Source organism: Macrobrachium rosenbergii, chromosome 42 (genome assembly GCF_040412425.1).
Source record: "Macrobrachium rosenbergii isolate ZJJX-2024 chromosome 42, ASM4041242v1, whole genome shotgun sequence".
Classification (NCBI taxonomy): domain Eukaryota; kingdom Metazoa; phylum Arthropoda; class Malacostraca; order Decapoda; family Palaemonidae; genus Macrobrachium; species Macrobrachium rosenbergii.
Window position 1 is genome coordinate 559,285 of NC_089782.1, and position 23,216 is coordinate 582,500.

General features: G+C 36.5%; 1 protein-coding gene across 4 annotated transcripts in view; it reads left to right on the forward strand.

Annotated features, from left to right (window-relative positions):
• Positions 1-23,216, forward strand: part of LOC136827873 (heat shock 70 kDa protein 14-like) — a 609,863-nt gene that overhangs the window by 383,565 nt on the left and 203,082 nt on the right. For all 4 annotated transcript variants that reach the window (XM_067085330.1, XM_067085332.1, XM_067085329.1 and 1 more), the window contains exon 6: positions 360-462. In XM_067085330.1, the coding sequence (XP_066941431.1) occupies positions 360-462 (103 nt within the window). The remainder of the gene's footprint in view (positions 1-359; positions 463-23,216) is intronic.

A 23,216-nucleotide genomic window follows, 5' to 3' on the forward strand; every position in this document is an offset into this window, starting at 1 on the left:
CAGAATTGTAATAGTTTGAAGAATCAGGGCCATCACTGTGCTTCGTGATGGGCTAAACAACCATATCCTTCAAAGAGGAATGGTAAGTTTAGGAATTGAAAAAGAGACCATAATAAATGGCACAACAATAAACACTTGTGTACAGTAACCATAAGGAATTTAACTAGATCATGGCCTGGATAACTTTCATTTTTGGTTAATAGGAAACTGAGTATTCTTTATGATGGGAATGCATTTTGAGTGGAGACTGTAGGGAAATAAAGCGCACATTAATCAGTTAGATTAGAATGTGTGTAATTGTCACAAATTTCATTGTATAGAGATGTTTCATTGTTGAATTTGTAATCTTTTCTTTTCAGAAAGTACAAAGGAGACCCCTTAGAGAACAGACGTTCAAAACGGAAGCTCTACAATGCTGCTGAGAATAGTAAACATGTTCTTTCTACAATGGGGACAGCTCAGGTGTTTTTATATTAGATTTTTATAGAAGTAAAATATTTTAATGCATTAGTATAAACTGTATTTTTCTGTATAATTGTAATTTAAGCCACTCCCTGTTTCCGTGCTATCTGAATTAGCACAATTATGCAAAATTTTCTAATTATGAGGTCAGTTGTGGAATGAGTTCTCTTCACTCCCTTCTGTTTCCCTTCTTGTCCAGGTCTTCATCAAAGCTTGTTTTTCCATGATTTTATTGTCCTGCCTGTTGGCCTTCATCTTCCTATTTCCAGGACTACTGAGATCTCAAACTAATTTATTTCCTGTATGTTGAACTGTACTTCAGTTCACATCTGATTTGTACAATGATCATTCCACCAGACCAGAGTCTGGTGGAATGATCATTGTACAAATGAGTCTTTAGCATTGCATAATCTTAGCTTTTCAAAATCTATTATTTGTGATGAATATTTTTGAAGTTAGCTTACATTTTTGCACTGTTAGATGCAGTTGGCATTCAAAATTAGCAAACTCATTGTGTTTGGCTGACCCAGATGGACTGCCTATAATCACTTGTTTCCCACCAGGTGGTGATGGAATGTTTGTTCATGTCAGAATTCTTCCTGCTGTATCCTCAGTTGTTCAGGGGGAATTGGTTGTACTAATTTTGACTAGAGTTTGGCAGATTGTCTGCTGTACAGTATTTTGCAATCAGAAATAGAAATGTTAGGTTCTGTGGGAATGAGTGCTGTGTAAACAGAATGCATCTGGTTGGGCATGATGGTCACACACTGTTAGTTACCTGTAAGGGTAATGAGTGTGATTTTCGTCTTGTTGTGAAGAATGTAAGGAGTGCCTGATGAGGAAATTAATAATTATGTGAGATATCAGAAGGTGCAAGAGATCAGTAGATTGTGTAGACAATTATTCAGGTCTGGCTGAAAGTCTTACATCTAGTCTTTTGTCGTCTTGCTTTTAGCAAATAAGATTTGACAATCAAAATTGTTATATACTGTATATTATAATTTCCTTACTTAAACTAAAATACAGTCTGCTTGACTGGTGGATGCAATGCAGAATGCTGAGTATAGTGCAGCAGATTGCTGTAAAAATCGTTCAGATAGTGAAACAAGCATGAAATTTGGCACAAACATTCCTAAGACTACGCTCTCTTAGAAAAGGGTGCTGTACCCTGAAAATCAAGATGGCGGCTATTTTTCAAAATGGCCGCCATTTATGTTGAGATTCACTGGTTTGGGAGCATCTATTGGATGGAATATGCCAGTTTTTTTTTTTTTTTTAACCTCGACTTTTAGGTTATAAAAATGTTCCATACCACACATTTTATTGAAAACCCTTACTAAATGAATTGTAACCAAGATGGCGTACAAAATGGTTGCCATAAAAGTTTTTTTCTATCCACAGCGCTAGAACATAGAGACCAACTGTTTTTATTTAATGGTATATTCATGTGATCAGACAGTTTAACTAATATGCTATTTTCAACTGAAATAGTAATGGTATGGTCACATACAACATTGTGTCTAAGACTGTAACCATAAAAAGAAAAGAAGAAAATACGGACTAAATGCAACCAATCTATGTATAGGTCTCTCAACCTACACCTTTGAAAAATTCGAGGATAAGAAGGTAGGCATAGCATGACACGTTGGATGCTCAAGCTAGATTATCTACTGAAGAGAGGGGCAATATTTATCTAGACTTCACATTTGCAAGTGCACAGAGCTGTGCAGGGAAGACCCAGCTTGTAGCACTTGCACCTTTCCCGACAGCCTGCTTTGCATCCACATTTGGTAAGCTGTTGGCAACTCTTGGCTAAGGGCGCAGTTGGTTGTCCAGAGGACTTGCCATGCTTCACCAGACTTTTGCCATCCCCACTCAGCAGGGTTCTCTGGCTGTGGCTGACACTGGGTGGCCTGCCCCCACACACAACCAGCCTGGTGCGCAGCACGCTTGGTGTGTTGGAGGAGAGCTCCCTGGTTGGTGGAATGGCCTCATATGCCCTTTGTTTTCTGGCAAACATATCAAGTCTAGCCTCATCCACAGTGCCAGCAGTGCTGGATCTTTCATACATAAGTATGACAAACCTCTCCAGGACCTTCAGGTCACTCTCTTCCACTCTGAGAGGGTAGTGACTCAGTTTGGAGAACACAGTGGAGGCCTCTGGAAAGATGTTCCATGTCTGCCAGGCGGTCTTCTTGCCCTTGCTCCGAAGGCTGACACTGTATCACAGCCTGTGAACGCATGGAAGAAGAGCATGCCATTCACCTTCTCCTGGCCCAGAGAGTTGCACAGGTCATGCACAGCAATCCAGCGCAGGCTCTGGCCTTGGCCAAATGCCACCCATAGCTTCTCTAGCCCTAGATTGTGGAGAGTGGAGAAAGCACTGACTGCAACGACAAGAACATCTGTGTCATTTGCTTTAACCGTGATGGTCTTGGCTCCATGTTCTGTGGCATATTTGGCATGGAGAAAGATGCGGGTGTCAGCTTCCTCATGAGAGCACTTTTCCAGTCCCTGAAGACTAGCCTCATGAGTGCTGAGGACAGCAGACCCTTTCGTGGCAATGACAACATTTGTGGCAGACATCTGGGCAACTTTGTCTGCCAGGAACTGGAACAACTCTGTCTTGTTGGCATCGTGTCTTAGGAAATTGCGCCAGTTGGATGGAATTGTGTTCTTGTCTGTCACCTTGCGCCTTCCTCCTTGACCACGTTGGAGCCTGGTCTCAGCTTTGAGGCTGGATGTATTGTATACATCAAATACAAGATGTGATGATGTGTACTTGCTGCTATAGGATTGTATCACAGGCAAGAAGTCGCAAAGTGCATAGCCCTCAAAGGTCTTTCCTTTCTTTGGTGGCAAGGCATGGACCAAAGCTGATCCATCTACAATGAGGACATCAGTCTTTGGTTCTTTGTCTTCTAGTGTAACATGACTCTCCAGGACCGAGGTCAGCTGAGACTTCTGACATGTGTACAGCCTACCACCCTCACTAAGGGAAGCTGGGAATGTTTGATTCGTGCTGGAAGAATTCCTGCAGATCACATTCACGGCTCTGACAGGATATAAATAGCTTTGAGGAAAGCTGGCAATCCTCCTTCAGAAGTTTCTGCTTTGACTGTTCTACAGGAGCAGCTTCTTGCCTGAAGAAGTCAGTTCTGTTCTTCTTTATCGGCTCATAGAAGGAGACTGCATTGTTTGCCAAAGAGTCTGAAAACTTCTGAAATTTAGTGCGGCCTCTGTCAAGGTGTGTCTGTAGAAGTTCTGCTGAGCTGGGGTGGGCAATGCATGAGCTGTGCAATGGCCTGGTCTGACTTTGATGCTCCAAATCGTAACTGTGACTTGATGTCAGCCCCATGCTCAACCATCCCTACAAACTGGAGCAGGAGAGGAGGCACAGAATTTCGTACACAAGCCTCAGAAAATGTGCCATCAAACCGTGACTGATGATCAAGTATAGACTTTCTGAGAATATTTGCTGCTTTAGCAATGATAACTGCCTCTGAAAGATCAGATGATTGAGCAAGTGCTTTTCCCACATCCTTTTGAAATGCAAGTAATACATCTCTGCCAGATTTATGAGCCTCAAGTTCTGGAATTTCTGCCAGAAGTTTGTCTTTGAGTCTCGTGGAATTTACACTGGTGACTCTACACCTAATTGTTCCAGGCGTTGTTGGTAGAGGTGGCAAATATCTGCCAGCCGAAATGTGACTGGATCATCTGAACAAAGGTTGTTTTCAACAATGTATGTCATCAGTTCTGACAGAACTAGTGGATACACATCTGATTCTGACTCAGTGCTACCTTGGTCTTTCTCAAGGCTCCTCAGGTAGGACCTTTTTCTGTTGTAGAGGGCACAAAGACAGGCATGGTGATACTTAAACTCCTGTGCAATGACATCCCCACCAGTCAACTTAGCAAAGGCTTGCCATCACTAAGTATCTCTGCACATTCACGCAATTTCAAGTCAAGGCCTTTAGTACTAGCCTGTCTGAGATCAGATGCAGGTGCCACTTTCTCACAGAAAATGCAAACTTCATTGTCATGACTGGTTCGGGCGCAGTTTTGCACGACTAGTCTCAGTGTTGCTGGTCTGGTCATTGGATTGTCGCTTTCTTGCAGGTCCAGTTTAGTGTTGTTAAACAACAAGCGACAGTTCACATGGTATTTTGCTGCATTTTTTCCTGAGTGTGGCCTCTATGCCATCACCTTCATCCAGCCTTGCTGGATCCATTATCAGTGGCATTTCATTAATTTCACTGAACATGGGAATGTTCCTTGCCAGCATTGTGTACCCATCATGGTCTAGGACATGATGACTTGGAGGTGATGTCAAGTGCTCACCTCTTTTGTCCTTCTGACAAAGACAACACAAACTCCAGTTTGTTTTTCTACTGCTCAATATTGGATTGGCATCACATTCTGCCATGATTTCACTTTTGATTAAGGCGAGGTTATCCTTTTACCACCTTAAACAAAGCACACATTCCTGTATGGGATTCAACTAGGTTCGGTCTCCCTACACCTAGCCCGATCATTCATCAGTGCCATTTAAGTCCCGTGTGATCTGTACACCATCTGGGTAAGTACATGAACCATCATGTACAGCCCCATACCCTTGGCTCGGCTCTCCCGCTGGCACATCCTGTCTATTCAGGTGCGGCTATCTAACTATAGCTGGTCTGGGGCTGTTAGAAAGCATTTGGGACACTAAACTAAACTATACTACAACTACTAGTCTAAGACTACAGGATTAGTAAAGCTGGATTAGCTGGCACTGAACCCCATGCTGAGTTACACAGCAGTGATGTCACCAGTGTGCCCTGGTTGTGTGCAGACATACACTCTTTACATTTATTAATTTTCCTTCAAAATTGATGAGTTATTCGAAAGAGATGGCCTCATTAGGATCTAAAACCACAGAAACCAAGATCCATGCTTAAAACGATAATTGTTGAGCAGGCATTATTTCTCATTATAATTATTGTTTCTACCTTTTCTTGGCAGCCATATAGCCCCCATATTTAAAAGGTAAACTGTACTGGGAAGCTACAGAAACATAATATTCACAAGAAATAGTATGGAAGAGCTTTACCATATTGCTAGAAGCAAATACATGCCATTCTAGTGAAAAATTAGCCAAAATCTGTCGATACTGGCCGCCATCTTGGAATTTGGCCATATATTAAATTTTTGCGTGTGCGCCCTTTTCTGATAGAGGGAACTTTAAAGAGCACTTGTGCAAAATTTCATGCTTGTTTCACTATCTGAACGATTCTTATGAAATATGCAATTATCTGCTGCACTAGTAGTCCAATTTGGATGCATGATAGCCTACAAATCTTAACTATTGCCAACCTTCTTTTTAATATCTTAAAACCATAGAATTGAAATACAGTCAACCCCCTGTATTCGCAGGGATTAGGGGTCACAACCACCCATGAACACTGAAAATCTGCGATATATTGGACGCCCCCTCTAAAAATGCGTATATGTAACTGCCTATTTCAAGCCAATCAGCATCAAGGAAAGTTGGTACCCTGCTGTGTGATTGGCTTTATCCAACCCTTCCAGCCAATAGCTGTCATCATGGAGAGAGAGAGAGGTGAACTGAGTACAGTATACCTTAAACTAAAATGCATATAACTGCTCATTTTGACAGTTCAAACAAAAATATACCTTAAACTATTATCCTAAAGCACTGTAATATCATTTCAGTCATCTTACAACATTACCCTTAAAAGTATGTGGCTCACAGCTGTGTGTGAAAACTAATAAAGTTATCCCTGAGAGAGAGAGAGAGAGAGAGAGAGAGAGAGAGAGAGAAAGAACAAAAATACATTTGCACAATAAAAATATTAATACACTATTGACAGTATGTACACAAAGGCAAATAAAGATTAATTTACATAACTATAGCCTCCTCGCACTAACCTGGCGGAGAAGCCCCGCCCACCTCTGTAACTGCATGGATTGCAGGGTTCTTCAGTATTGTATCTGTTTCGAATTTAATCAATAACAAGCATACAAAATATAGCATATCATTACAAAATCTTGATGTAATATATAAATTTCTATTCTTTCTGCATAGTTGCTGTCACTGTAACACTTGTCATTGTATAAAAAACGAAGAAAAAAAATGAGTGCAACTGTATGCAAAGAAAGGGGAGGCATGCTGGTTATTGGAACAGCCATTGTTTTGGCAGGATATGGAATCTTACACTTGCCACCTCATCAGCTGATTTCATTGACGTCAAATTTTTGATATTTTTCATCCCATTTGAAGGTAAGTACTTACATAGTACTTACATAGCTTCATATATTTACCTATTTAATTTCCTGCATAATCTAACACAAAGTAAAGGTGTCTTTTTATATTTATATTCGTAATGAGCGATCGGAGGAGGAAGATCAGGTAAGCATTACCCATAGTAGGTCTATTAATAATATTCCCCAGCTCTCCAGTTCCAATCCAGTTGTTAAGGGCCACACGTGTCCGTAGATGGTTGGTTAGGAATGGAAGGTTTGATCCAGTTCAACAAAGATGGGTAAACTTTCAGAAAAGTGTTAGATATCTCCTAACAAATAGTGAAAAAAAAAACTGGTCTAAAACAAGGCATTTTCTTCCATCCGTTTTGTTTTATTTATTTTTTGTATTTTATTTTTATCTTATGTTTTGTTTTGTTTATCCAATGGCAATATTGAGTACCAGTTTAGGATTTTATCACAGAGCTGAACTAGAGTTACTAGAGTGCTTATTCCATATGTAGTCAAACTCAAAAAAATTATCATCGCTAGAGTTTAGAATACTTGGAGATAGTTGCAGTTCACAGATCGGTTAGGCTATTTACCAAAATTCATTGGTTAAGTGGTTGAATCTGGCGGAGCCGATTGGTAGCCTCGTATGGGGTCTAGTTCCAATAATTGGATAAACCAAAAAATTATATCTCTTCTTTATTTACCCTTTGTTTTATGCGACTATTTGCAGTCGTATTGTAAATGAAGCTGTAGGCTGTAGGCCTATATGTGGTTAATTGCCTTCGTGTGCTAACATTCACTTTTAAATTATAACTTTAACGTTATGTCATTTTAATACATGTTTCTTGGCTTATAGGAAAGATACATACATATGATTTTTCGACATATATTTCCCGATTCAGAATTATTATTACTCAATAAATACATTAAAAACTCTATAGCTTTTATATTTCCCCTTCAATTAGCTAGAAAATAGCATAAAATTTACGTAGTCCTATAGCAGATTAATTTTAGATCACCTTAAACCAAAGAGTATTGCTCTTACAATTAAATCCAAACATAAATTCAAATACAAATTAAAGATTAGTTAATCAGTAAAAATAATTATTTGTGTCGTCGCCAAAAGAATGGCTGGTCCATTAACCAGCACGCCTCCCCTTTCGTTGCATACAGTTGCACTCGTTTTTTTTTGCTTCGTGTGTTTCTATACAATGACAAGTATTTCAGTGACAACAACTATGCAGAAAGAATAGAAATTTATATATTACATCAAGATTTTTGTAATGATATGCTATATTTTGTATGCTTGTTAATGATTAAATTCAAAATAGATACAATACTGACGAATCCTGCAAGCTATGCAGTTACAATGGTGGGCGGGGCTTCTCTGCCAGGTTAGTGCAAGGAGACTATAGGTTATAAGAATGTATAATTTCAGTAAACATTAAAGTAAAATCAACCATAGAAAAGGAGGGGAAATTCCCTTGCAAAGCATCGGAGCTACAAACCAGTCAGCAACTAGCAAAGCTGGTACCCTGCTCTGTGATTGGCTCGTCCAACCATTCCAGCTAATAGCATGTCGTGCTATGAGCCAATCAGCATTGAGGTAACTTACTCTGCTATGTGATTTGCTACTTCTAACCTTTCCAGCTAATATCGCCCTTTCTATCTACTATCCATCTCTCACTCTATGAGTACCCTTTGGCTAAAGTGAGAGAGAGAGGGAGAAGGGCTGAACTGAGTTGTTTACATCAGTTAAACCAAGGGTTCCCAAACTACGTGGTCGCAGAAGATTTTTTGGGGCAAGAAGACCAGGCGATTGTACATATAGTATCTCCTGTATCAATTTCACTCTTTTTTTTTTTTTTTTTACAAGTCATTTGAGTAAACATAAAAATAACAGATACATCACCTAAGTATAAAAAACTTCTATAAACTGCTCACTCTCATATATAAATCTAACCAAAATGCAAACTACCTAAATTTATCTAAAAATAAATTTGATTACTTTAGTACGTTTTGTATTTGATTTTGTCAAAAATCTATGTTGACTTGGGGAAAAAATGTTAATCCTTCCATGTAGAGGTTCTTGAAAGATTATGATACCAAATATCACATACTCAAATATTGAAGAAATTTTCTCCATTGGTGATCATTAGTATATACTGCAAAATGTAAAGGTCTATACTGAACTTGTTTAAGGAAGTTCCTTACTTTCTTACTGTAAAAAAAAGTAACCAATACTGAACACTGAAGTACCTGATACAATGTCATTATTCGTTATGACAACACTAGGTCTCATATCGAAAACATATTCATGGTATCCTCTGTTTCTCAGCCTTCCACCACTCTGCTGATTGTACACATACAGTACAAAGCATACAGGTTTGATTTTGTCACCTTTTTCTATATTTTACTCTATAATGCAAAACAAATGTATGGTATGCTTATATATTCTCTTAAAATCAGTTTAAATGCACGATATGTATTTATAAATTAAGTAGATGCTATTTGTAATTAATGTAATTTCTTCACTCAAAAGTATTTTTTAATACTAAATATTTGGATCGCAACTTTTGTCTTTGATATAATCTTTCAAATTGAGTTACCAATAGTGATAGTACTAGTTTACCTATGTTGACTGTGATGTTTCCTGTGTTTGTATTTTGTATTTGCAAAATGGATTGCTGGGTAATTCGAAAAGTGGATGTAAAAGAAACTTCATATGTAAATCAAAAGACCGAAGAAGTGGGTAATAGTGTAGTTACAGCGCCATGTCGGTCAAATATGAAAAGGAGTGTTGTTGAAACAAGCAGCAATGGTCAATCACAGCTAAAACGGCAAAATTACTAAGGAGATTTTATTCAGTATGGCTTTGTATGCCAGGTTGTTAATGACGTTCATCATCCTCAATGTGTTACATGTTTTTAAGTGTTGGCTAATGAAAAGACACCTGCAATGCAAACACCAATCATTTACAAATAAACCAATAGATTTTTTTCAACGCAGAAAAATGGAGTTACAAGGACAAAAGCAAGTGATAAAAAATGTTGCAGCACCTTTCAAAGCTCAAATGGTATCGTTTGAGGCTGCATATCCAATTGCTCAGAAAAAAAAAGCCACACACAATAGGGAAGAGCTTATTAAATCTGCTGCACCCCCTCGACTTGGGACCACCTTGATGTGGTGGGGGCTCTTGAACCCCAGGGATCTGTTCATGGGTTTGAGTCCAAGAGTCCCATATACCATTCTATATTTCTTTGAATTAATTTTTGTGGAATTTTCTGCTTTTGCTAAAATTTATTGGACCTGATAAATAAGAAAAGATATCACAACTGGAATTGGGTTTATATCCTAAGCTAAATAGTGGGAACTGTGGTAGGACCATCCACTGCCCGATAACGTTCGGACCTGAAAGATATCAGGCGGACTATTGTTTAGGGCTGGACCACGGATTCCATGTGGGTCTGGTTCTGGGGATAGGACTCTCAGCATTCTATCTGGTTTGCCCATAACATGATTAAGATGGGGACGATTGTATTTTTGAAATAATCACAGTCCTAGCAAGCAGGTTTGGCTTACACTTGGGCCACTGTAATCATGTTGTGCTATCCTCTTTGGGGTAGGGTAGGGGGAGGACATTTGGGAGTCGGTTCTCACTTGTGCCATTGGTGGAAGAATAAACTCCATGAAAGGCTGATGATATCTTTTTAAGGTTTTCAGGTTTATCTAATTTTTTTTTATACTTAAATCTTTATGCTGAGTAATTTTAAAGATTCAAGTACAAATCTTTATGCTGAGTAATTTTAAAGATTCAAGTACCCCTGGGCCCTGTGATGGCATTGTTCCGGCACAGATGACGACCGCAGTTCCATTACAGAGCAAATCTTCTAGCATGGAAATGGACAATTTTCTGGATAATCCAAATGATAAAAGATTGGAGTGGTATTAAAACCTTAATACCTTATAAAACAAAAAGAGTAAATACCGACATGACCCAACCTTGACTCACTTCGACTCCCTCTTTGGGAGTGGAAGTTGGTCAAGGTTCCTAACCATGGAAGATGAGCAAAATATTTCGGCTTTAAAATGAGAAAGTTATTTATTAAATAGACATCCAACAACAGATCTGTTGTTCAGACAATTAAAGGAGAAAACTTGGCTTATAGAAGCCACAACAAAAAGTCAGTCTGGAGACTGTTTGTCTTTGAAAAATATGAACAGTATTAACATTAAAGGGAAAAAACACGATACTATTAACAGCATTCAGGATACCATTGTACTTCCTGAAAACAACAGTGAAACATTAGATAAGAAAATGCTATTAGACTCTCTCAAAAAAAAGATACCCAAAGGTCCAAGATTGTGAGGTATATGTTGTACCAAGTAAAAACAGCAATAAACAAATATTAAAAATAGCAAGAATAAAATTTGAGGGTGAAGATCTACCTAAAAAAATAAAAATTTTAGGCCAAAATAGAGAGTTAAGACCCTATGTCCCAAAGCCACTGCAATGTCAAAATTGCAGTAAGTATGGACACACAAGGAAAAATTGTCATAATGAACCGGTATGTGCTTATTGTGGATCTACTGAACATACCACACAGTGGAAGTGCTGTGAACCTAAGTGTGTAAATTGTGGGCAGAATCATCATGCAAGATCCAAAGACTGCATGTATTGTATATACAATACGGAATTGAAAATACTACAAGAATGAACAGGCATGTCTATAAAAGAGGCTAAGTTGGAATTAAAAGTGAGAGGAATTCAAGATCCGTCTAAGAAACATACATATTCTTCAATAACGAGCAAATAATGAAACAAAAATGCAAACAGATAGAAGTAACAGAGCAAAGAAAAGTAAATCTCAAGAAGAAATTAATAATTTAGAAATAAAAACTAAATGGTAAAGAATAAAGAGACAGGTACAAATGAGATGGATAATATTTTATCCAATTCATTTGAAATATTAATACAAATAGAAACACAGGAGGATGCTGCTACGGAAGTAACAGAGAAGGGTCGTGATGGACTGGAAATTCAAGATAAAAAAAAAGGCCTTTGGAGAGAACACCACCCAAAACGAAGAAACCAACTATTATTAGAGAAACATAAGTTAAACCAAAGACAAAGGAGATGATAAAGGAACAAAAACAAAAACAAGCTAAGAATATACCTTTATCTCTTAAAATAATAGTAAAACCTATGAAGGCAAATGTCGAAAACACTGAAGAAGTGAAAGAGAACCATACCATAGATAACAATGATTATGACAAAGGAGAAGAGATTACTCCATCTCCAATAATTGGTACAAGAGTAAATGAAAAAAGAAATATACATGATAATACATGTGAATGTAATGATTGTTTCATTGAATTATGCAGTAACAACAAAAACATAACAAAAGATGGTTTAACAAACATATATAGAAAAAAAGAAAGCACAGATTTGAGTACCCATGAAAAAGGTTGAATGTGCATTGAGCACTTAGTATTTTATAAAGAAAAACAAATGAATGTCATGAGTAAATTATTAGAAAAAATCCAAATTGATGATACAAAAAAAGAGAGTAAAGCTCGACTGCTGTAACAAAATATTTTCAGTGGTTGTATTATACAGTGGAACATAAATGGTCTACAGACCAGATTACACCTAGGAGAAATACAGTGACTACTAAACGAAAATGAACCAATGATATTTTGTTTACAACACGTCAACAAGACTGTGCCAATAATAGGTAAATATACTGTACCTTAGCATCAACGTCACGAGAGGAAGAAGGAAATTTAGGTGCTGCTATATATGTACATAACAAAGTATGTTATGACAAAGTACCTGTAAACTTTACTGATCTGCAAGTATCAAGTATTAGAATAGAATAAAAAATGATAATTCTGTAATTTATAATTTATACAATCAACCTAATTAAAATTACGACATTGACAAACTTTAAGAATTACTTAATAATGCCAAAGAACCTACATTAATAAAAGGTGATTTTACAACCCGGTGTGGAACTGTAATTGTACAGACTCAGATAGAGCAGGAAGTAAAATAGAAGAATTCATAGATTCATACAACATGCTCTGTATAAATGATAACGAAATCAGCACATATTTTCCTAAAACACATGGAACGTTTTCCTCAATCGACTTAACTCTATGTACAGCAATCATAGTAGACAGATTGGATTGGTATACAGTTGGCAACTTGTACACAAGTGATCATTTCCCAATATTAGTTTCCTTATTACAAAATAATCCTACCAAGCATGTCCCTCAATGTAATATTTATAAAGCAGATTGGGAGCAATATGAATTCCACACTAAAATTATCCCACCATTTGAATATTTAAAAGACCATAATGAAACTAATAAATTTCTTGTTGATTTCATTAAAAATGCTGCTGATAATCAATACCAAAATCAAAAGCTCATCCAACAAAACACAAAGTCCCATGGTGGTCTGAAAAACTAACAGAATTAATAAAAATAAAACACCAAATTGGAAGACAGTTAGATAATTTGAATAGAAAGTTCAGTAAATAAAACACTACCAATATTAAAAGAAAATTGACAAAAACTGACTACATTGTCATTAGAAATTGATACATTAAAACCTCTATATAACAAAATATCTGCAAAGTTCAAAAGAGAAGTAATCCAAGGAAGAATCATTTCATGGAGGAAACATGTATCAGATCTCTCTAATAATACTCCCATACAAAAAATATTGGAAAAATTCAGGAAAATAAATGGCACCTATGTTAAACCATCTAGACATGCCGTAATAAAAGATGGGAAAAGAATACTTGATCCAAAGGAAATAAGTAATGTAATATCCATACCATACCCATATCCATGCCATACCCATACCCATGCCATACCCATATCCTTACTATACCCATACCCACACCCACAGCGAAAATCTACGGCAGCACCAGCCCCTTTTTCCTTCTGGTGTGCAAGCAAACAAGCAAACAAACATTTCAGAGTTTTAGTATTACTGTATATATGTACAGTGCTAGACCATCCCTGACCCCTTGGATCACTTTTTTATTTACTACATTTTTAACAAAAGGTCCATATCCGTACCATACCCATACCCATATCCGTACCATACCCATACCCATATCCGTAATATACCCATATCCATACCATACCAATACCCATATCCGTAATATACTCATACCCATACCCATATCCATTCCCATTCCATACCCATACCCATATCTATACCATACAGATACTCAAACCTATACCCATACCCATACCATACCCTACCCATACCCAAACCCAAACCCATATCCATACCATACCCATACCTATAACCATACCCAAATCCATTCCATACCCATACCCATATCTGTACCATACCCATACCAACAGCTAAATTAACCTTACTAATAATAGTCAGCAAAAGTCTAGGCAGCACCAGCCCCATTTATGGGGGAGGGGGAGAGAAGAGGGAAGGGAAGGGGGAGTAGGAGAGTGAGGGGGGAGGGGGAAGGTGAGTGGGAGGAGAGGGGAAATGGGACGGGAATGGAAAGGGAAGGGGAGAGTGATGGAGGAGGTAAGGGGAGGGAAGATGGAAGGTGAGGGGATGGGGAGGAGAGGGGAAAGGGAAGGGGGAGGGGAGGAGGAGGGAAGAGGGAAGGAGAGGGTGAGGACACAGCTAAATTAACACTTGATCTTGTGCTTGGGGAGGGGAGGGAAGGGAAGGGGATAGGAAGGGGAGGGGAAGGAGGGGAAGGAAGGGAAAGGGGAGGACACAGCTAAATTAACATTTGATCTTGTGCTTGGGGAGGGGGATGGAAGAGGGAAGGGGAAGGGGAGGACACAGCTAAATTAACACTTGTGTGCTCAGGGACGGGGATGGAAAAGGGAAGGGGAGGGGAGGACACAGCTAAATTAACACTTGATTTTGTGCTGGGGGAGGGGAGGAGAGAGGAAGAGGAGGGGATGGAAGAGAGAAAGAGAGGGAAGGGGAAGGGGAGGACACAGCTAAATTAACACTTGATTTTGTGCTGGGGAGGGAGGAGAGAGGAAGAGGATGGGATGGAAGAGAGAAAGAGAGGGAAGGGGAAGGGGAGGACACAGCTAAATTAACACTTGATTGTGTGCTCGGGGAGGGGAGGGATGAGGAGTGGGGAGGGGGATGGAAGAGGGAAGGGGAGGGAAGGACACAGCTAAATTAACACTTGATTTTGTGCTCGGGGAGGGGAGAGGAGTGGGGAGGGGGATGGAAGAGGGAAGGGGAGTGGGAGGACACAGCTCAATTACCACTTGATTGTGTGCTCCGGTGTGCAAACAAACAAACAGATGTTTCAGAGTTTTAGTATTATATAGATAGAGAGATAATTGACAGAAAGTCAGCCAGCTTCTCCCAGCACCATTCTGTTCACGCACATTAAGAAAACGGTGTCCCTTCTAATGTTGTGAGCAGTCCGTACCTGAGCATCGGGAAATTTGAAATCTGGGGGCTCTTCTGAATGGCCCACTGTACCTTTAAAATTCATTTCAAAAAAGAAACCCCCTCCACAATACGAGCTTTCAGAAAAACTAAGTTTCACAACTGTATCTTTTACTGTTATTGATCCGCAGGTATGTTTACTGTATATGTATATCTTTCTGTCAAGCACTTTCCCTTTCTGTCTATCTATTTTTCTATGTATCTATTCGTCTCACATTCTACGAGTATCCTTTGGCATAAAGAAAGAGAGAAAGAGAGAGAGTGAGTCTTTGCCCAGGTGCTAACCCCCTTCATGGTCAATATGTCAAGATGAGTGACAGTTATCCCTTCATCCCTCCCCGTAAGTCGGAGACAGAAAAAGATCAGGGAAAACAATTATTGAGCTAAAATCTTACCTAATTTAGTAAATCATTTGTTTATCTACAAAATAAATAAACATGCATGTTACATATGAATAAAAATTCTCTCATCTCAGTGAGAGAGAGAGAGAGAGAGCTCACACACTAGTGACAGTACATACCAAAGCATCAAACTACAAGCTTTGTGATTGACTACTTCCAACTCCTTCAACCAAATAGTGTGTCATCATGGAGATAGACAGAGAGAGAGAGGGGGTGAACATCGTTTTTTGTTCTACAGTACACATTACGTTGATAATATAGTCAACTCTCGTTAAACCAGACCCCGTTAATCCGGATATTGGATAAGACATACACCGAAGAGGGTCAGGCGATTTAAAATACGTAATGTTCATCCACTATTTAAGATGGTTACTGTTCCTCTGCTCGTCGTGTACCATTTTCCTCCGTATTTACCAAAGGTAAATAAAAAACGTTTCATTTATGTTTTTATTTTATATATACTGTTCTGTATTTATACTATACTAAACTAAAATGCTTTTAACTTGTAACTGATTTAACTTGCGCATAGTATGCACAGTCATTACGACACGCTATTGTCTGGAAAGGTAGGAAGTACCGTAGCCAATCACCGAGCATTGATAGTTTTACCTATCTGCTGCCTGACTGGTAGCTACAGTGCGATGCCTTGTATGTTTTTAGGAAAGAAAAGACATGACGAAGGTAAACTTTATGAAGACAAAAGCTGAGTTACTGAACAGTACTTGTGTTTATGTAGCAAATGACATGAAAGAGAGATAAATTGTGAGTTCCCCCATGCAGCGTAATTCTATCCTCGAGAGATTAAAGAGATGAATTTTGTTTTGAAGGTATGTCAACTTAGTGTTAGTAAATATCTAATGAAGCAAAAAAAAAAAATTTTTTTTGTTGCTAAAGAATCTCTAAACCAACAATTTTGCACTCAGATTAATGAGAAGGAATTCATTCTATTCTTCATGTAATCAGTAAAATACATACACTATTGAAAGCTACGTATTGTATTCAAAACACACGCACTTATGTCATTGTTAGCTTCACGTGATGAAAACGTTCTTTCTCAGAAAGAATACAGCTAATACCTGATTGGGTGGCTGGTTGCCATGGTGATTTGTTAGCCAGTAACAGCTCTCTACTTCGGTTCTATTGATCACAAATTGTGTGTACGGCATTAAGTTTGAACATTGCCATGATCATGATTATTTGACTGCTGATGGCAAGAATTACTCAATAATTTGCTTTTTATAATTATTTCTTCATGAAAACAAGAATTTAACAATAATTTCAACTTTAATATAGTGGTACGAATCCTGTTCCTGGACCGTCCTCAAGTGTACGACTGCAAACTGATGATTGATATGATGAAATGTGTTTTATAGTCTTACTTATTGTTAAAATTTACAAGTTGAACTACAATTATTTTGATCGTGCATATTTTTGCATTTTATGGAATGTTTTTGTTGAAAACAAAATGTGTTAGTGAACATATGGTCTTAATTGTCCCACTACTTTATTGTTGATGATCTTAATTATTGCACACTTATTTAACAGTATATTATAATATAAATAATAATAAACTATATGAATAAATAACTAAAGCGAAAAAAACATGAAAAAAGGGAAAAAAATGTTTTTGCTGGAATAGTCATGTTTGATTATGCTCTTGACCCCACAGTTCCAAAATCCAAAAAATTCCAAAAACCAAAACACATCTGGCCCCGAGGATTTCGGATAAAGGATTGTGTACCTGTAATCTAAATTTCATTATCTTACTTTTCATTGTAGAGACTCAACTTCTTTTTACTTAACTATTATACGTTTATGTCTCGGCCTAGGCATCTACATAAGCGGCTGAATTCTATAAGTTTTATCATTTTATTCTTCATTTTTCGTCTTTTACTATGAGATTTAATTTCAAACATTTCTGCATTGGTTTATTATTCATACTCTTTATAAAAATACTGTAATGAAGTACAGTATATTTATAGGTATTCGTAGGTGTATATATAGGTATCACCACTTGAACCAGACCTGGCCCCCATATTAGTCCATCTTAACGAGGGTCAACTGTAGATCGATATTGAGGGATTTTCCTCTAACATTTAATTGATATTTTGCTGATTTTGCATTAATTTTAATATTTGAAATTTAGTAAATCAATTATTTATCATACAAGAAAAAAGAATACAGTACATGTTATAAAGTCATACCTCGAAATTACGCGAGGTTAGGTTCCGGAGCCCCTCGTGCAAGGTGAATTTTCGCGTAAGTTTGGCATGGTCTTTAAAAATGCTAATAAATGTTTATTTCCAGAGTTTAAGTACTAAATATGACCCTAATCATGCTCATTTAAAAGCTAACTTTTAAATGAACTAAAGTTAGTGTAATTTTATTTAAAATTTAGCTTATTACCCTTAAAAAATTAATGCAGTAAATGGTTGACATAAAAATTGAGTACTGCACAGTTTCATAATAGTGCATTTACGGTAGGTGCGTACGTATACTAATGTTACCCCTAATTCATGGGATGCCGTTGTCTTTGTCACTTAGAGTAAAAGCCATTTTCTTTGCGTCACTAGGCAAAACGTCATGTGTCACAATCATAACAAAAGTACAATTCCATAAAATATCGAAAACATGTACATAATGTTCGTAGAAGGTAGTACAGTACAGGTAAAATTCAATAAATTTAAAATTATATACTGTACAGGTAATGACGTACAGAGAATGATAAGTAGTAAACGTATGTTTGAGCGGTAACTACAAATGAGAGAGAGAGAGAGAGAGAGATAGATACTGTAATAAAGTAAATGTACTGCTTTTGTATCGTATTTATGCGCAAATATATAAATACAAATTTTCCATTCTGATTTTAAACCTAAAAACACGAAAACTTAAAAATTATACACACTTTCTACAGGGGTATCATCTTTGAAAAATGCAGGGTATCACATCTTGTAAAAGTACACCAACTGAACGTGCTGTAATTACATGCACATACAGATTGCACAAGCACTTTTCTCCGAGGTGAACAGAGTAATTTTCAAAGAATGACATACAACTCTTAGTTACATCTCTGATATTACATTAAAGAATTCATTTTATCAGATGAGCGCGGCTGAACAACCTCATCTCAAGGTCATGTAAAGTCCTTGTGACAAAGACTTTGCAAATGGACATAATACTTGTATGATATTTATGTACAGAAATATAAATATAAATTTTCCATATCAATTTTACAGTTAAAAGCATGAAAACTTATAAATGTACTTCAAACATTAAACAAGCATTTTCTGCAGGGGTATCATCTTTGAAAAGTGCAGTAACTTTGCAAATGGGTATCACATCTTGTAAAAGTACACTTAAGTGAATGTGCTGAAATTACCTTTGCATCATATTTATGCATGTACAAAAATAAAAATAATACATTTTCGATGCAGATTGTACACATGAAAGCATGAAATGCGTTTTTCATAGAGATTTTACACATGAAAGCATGAAATGCATTTTTTATAGAGATTTTGCACATTAAAACATGAAATGCATTTTTCATACAGATTTTACACATAGAAGCATGAAATGCATTTTTCATACAGATTTTACACATAAAAGAATGAAATGCATTTTTCATACAGATTTTACACATAAAAGCATGAAAACTTGTACATTACTTAAAAAATTAAACACCCACTTCTGCAGGGTTTCTCGAGAATTTCGTGTGTCTGTGAAAAAATCGCATATGCCCATTAGTTAGGTTCCAGTGAAAAGTTTGTGTGTGTGAATTCGTGCAACTCAAATCGTGTAAGATCGAAGTATTACTGTATATCCATAAAAATTCTCTCTCTCTCTTATCTGTGAGAGAGAGAGAGAGATAACAAAAATACAACTCGTGCACTATTGACAGTACATACAAAGCATCGAGCTACAAGCTATGTGATAGGCTACTTCCAACTCTTTCAGCCAGTAGCGTGTCATCAAGGAGAGAGAGAGAGGGGGGGGTGAATATCTTTTTTTTTTATACAGTACATATTATTACAGTGATAATAGATCAGTATTGAGGGATTTTACTTTAACATTTGATTGATATTTTGCTCTGTTTACGTTAATATTAATATTTGAAATTAGTAAATAATTTTTTTTATCATAAAAAATGTATTTAGTCAGAAATAAAATGAAAATACAGTAATTAGTGAATATTGCTCTACGAAAAAATCTGCAAATTAGTGAATTTTCCCGCAATATATTTGGAGATATGTTTCACAGAAAAAACCGCGAATGCCAAACTGCTACCTAGCAGGGGTCCACTGTAGAACATTTTTATGGCTATGAAGGAGTGGTACCTCAAATTATCAGACTTCATTACTTAATAGACTCGCTCGAGTCTGATAAAAATGATAACAATGTTTTGTACTTATCAGACAACAACCAGTCAGTATGAAATGTTTATTGGACTGTAAACCAAAGCATTTTTTGTTTGTCCGTGAGGGTGAATGAATGAACAAATGCATTTATGTTGACTGACACTTTCTTGTCTGTGCCTGTGAATATGGATAGTGAATGCACATGCACGCACACAACCAGGAAACAGTATGCGCTTACTGTGGGCCCATCTCTCTCTCTCTCTCTCTCTCTCTCTCTCTCTCTCTCTCTCTCTCTCTCTCTCTCTCTCTCTCTCTCTCTCTCTCTCTCTCCTACATTATTTTTATTGGCAGTACTGTCTGTATTGTACTTAATACATTATATTACTGTAGTATTAAACATTTTTCAGTGTGTGCTTGTGTACAAATACGATAAACTTTATTTAATACTGCATCACTTAATGAAATATATTGTTCGGATCCTGTTTATTTTTTTAAAGTCCATATATTTATTAGTTTGAGAAATCTTTTTACAATACTGTAAGAAAAGAAGAATAGTTAAAACAAATCAAAATAAAATTGCAAGAAAATTCCTTCTTATATACAGGTTTTTAAGTATTTTGTCCAAATCATTATGGAATATGTTTAGACATGAACAGTCCTGCCATCCTGCATAAAGAGCTTTCTGGTAAGACTGTTGTTTTATGCAAACAATACATGAGTTAGTGGAGTTTGGCATATCTGATGTTATCAGATTATCTTCTGTGTAAAGTTCTTTCTGTTAAAAGAAACAATGTTATTTCAAGTTAGCAAATAAGATATAATCATAAAGAAAATAAAATTTATAACTTCCTTTCGTAAACTAAATACATTTCACTTTTCTGAAAGGTAGTGAAATGCACTGCCATATGAGATTTGGTTGGCACGCCTGCAGCCCTGAATATTCAGTGCACCAGTTTGGATGCACAATAACATTTAAATCTTACATATGCCAATTTTCTTTTTAATACCATCAAAAATGTTACATTGAAATAGGAAATGTTTTACAAATTGAAGAAGAATTCAGATAAACCAGAGAAGGTAATTGGGAATATTTTTTTTTTTTTTTTTTTACAAATGAGTGGTTTAATGGGAGTCACATAGACACAGAATGAATGGTAACTGGTAGCGACATGGATGAACGGAGTTATCAGTGCTTTTGGGGGTTACACTAAATATCAGGTTATGAATAGCATTCATGAACTGAAAATGGCTAGATTTCGAAACCACTTTTATTGAATATGTGGGATAAACTTAATTTACTGTTTTTCTGTAACTGTTTTTGAAAGAATACACATTATTGACTTATGTATATTTAGATAATGTTCTTGAATTATATGTGAAAGCATTTATTGAAGTTTTATTAGTTAATATTTTTCTGCTATATGAAATTTTTTAATGTTCTGTTTCAAGCTCTTTCTCAGTCAGTATTATCTACCACCCATTACTGTACTGATGTTAATAATATATGGAAATATATTATTTTTGTTTTTCTGTTTTACCACATTGTGGAGAGAGAGTGTAAACATTTTTCTCTCAAGGAGTGAATCATCCAGCCCTCAATCATATGGTTTCAGAATTAGGTCAAATGGACAACTTGGGGAGGCCATTCAACACTGAAAGGATCAATTATATATTTGCATAATGGCTGTAAAAATACATTATTGATTATGAAAATCTAATACCACACAAGTACTCATTAACAAAATCATACTGCATATTATAGGATTCCCCTCCTTTCACAGATCAGGCAAGGATCATTAGGCCTAGCCAAACATTTTAGGTTAATATTCAGCATTTTTTTTATATTTTGATTATGACAAGTAAACAAAATGTAATAAATAGTTTTGTTTTTAATGTATATGCAAAACATATACAGTAGGCCTACAACTTTTGAGTGCTAAAATAGAACCCTCTTCAGACCGAAAAAAATGTGTAGGCTGAGTTACGGGAAAAAATTAATACCACAATTCTTGAAAAAAAAGAAATGTGAAAGAACGATTATAATTTTAATTTCCTTTAAATGGAATGTTATTTAGGTCGGCTACCAGGATATGCATTGCCCACATAGTATCCATTAGCGAGTGACTTGTTCATTTGTTTTGTATCAAGCCATCCTTGTGCAGGAATGGGCTCTTGCTCTAAGGCAACCTGTAACAAGGTAGTCTGTCATCATGGCACATCATGCACTTGTGCCGCCTGGCCAGCAATTGTCAGACACCACTTGCTAAATACTGCCATATGCCTTTTGTCTGAAACATTAAAGGAACAGATGCAGTATTTTAAATCCCAGTGGCACAACGTATATACAGATGTGCATCATCTTAGGATAAACCATGCGTATAGAATGTTTGCTTATGAAGAATTTGGGGTAATTATGTTTATGAAGGAACAGTGTTTATTTATATTGGTTGGGTTTTGTATACACTACTTTACACATCTTGTAAGCATAAGTAGACCTACATGTTAGAAGAGGTTAGGTTTCAGAACCCCTCGCGCTGGATGAATTTTCATGTAAGTTTGGCACGATCTCTAAAAATGTTAATAAATGGTTGTTTGTAAAGTTTAAACACTAAATGAGACCCTAATCATGCTCCTAAATTATAAAGTTAACTCTTAAATGAAGTTAAAGTTTCTGTAATTTCATTTAAAAGTTAGCTCAATACATTACCCTTAAAAAAAGAAATAAATGGTTGACATAAAAATAGAGATTTGGAAGAGAATTTCTGTCTCTCTCCCCTTCCACCCGATAGATTTTTAGAAGTCTTCTCAACCTCTTTTTAATAACTTCATTCTACGTCTCTTTCTCTTTGTTCTGAAATGCTTTTTCATGAACAAAGAGTGTTTTTTTTATTTTGACTAATACAACTCTTAATTATTATGTCTCTATGTTTTAGAACGTATTTGCCACACTAGCGCATTTACACTTTGTAGATGGTACAGGTAAAATTAGATCAATTAAACTATCTACTGTACAGGTAAAGATGTACAGAGAAATAATAAGTTATAAAAATGTGTGAGAGAGAGAGAGTTTGTCCTTACTTAAGTGAGTGAAATTATTTATCAATTATTACAGAGACTGAGAGAATAACACACATGAGAGAGAGAGAGAGAGAGAGAGAGAATGTCCTTACTTGAAATATCAATCAAGTTAAATTATTTATGAATTAATGGAGACAGAGAGAATGACATGAGAAAGAGAGAGAGAGAGAGAGAAGCTATTCTTACGTT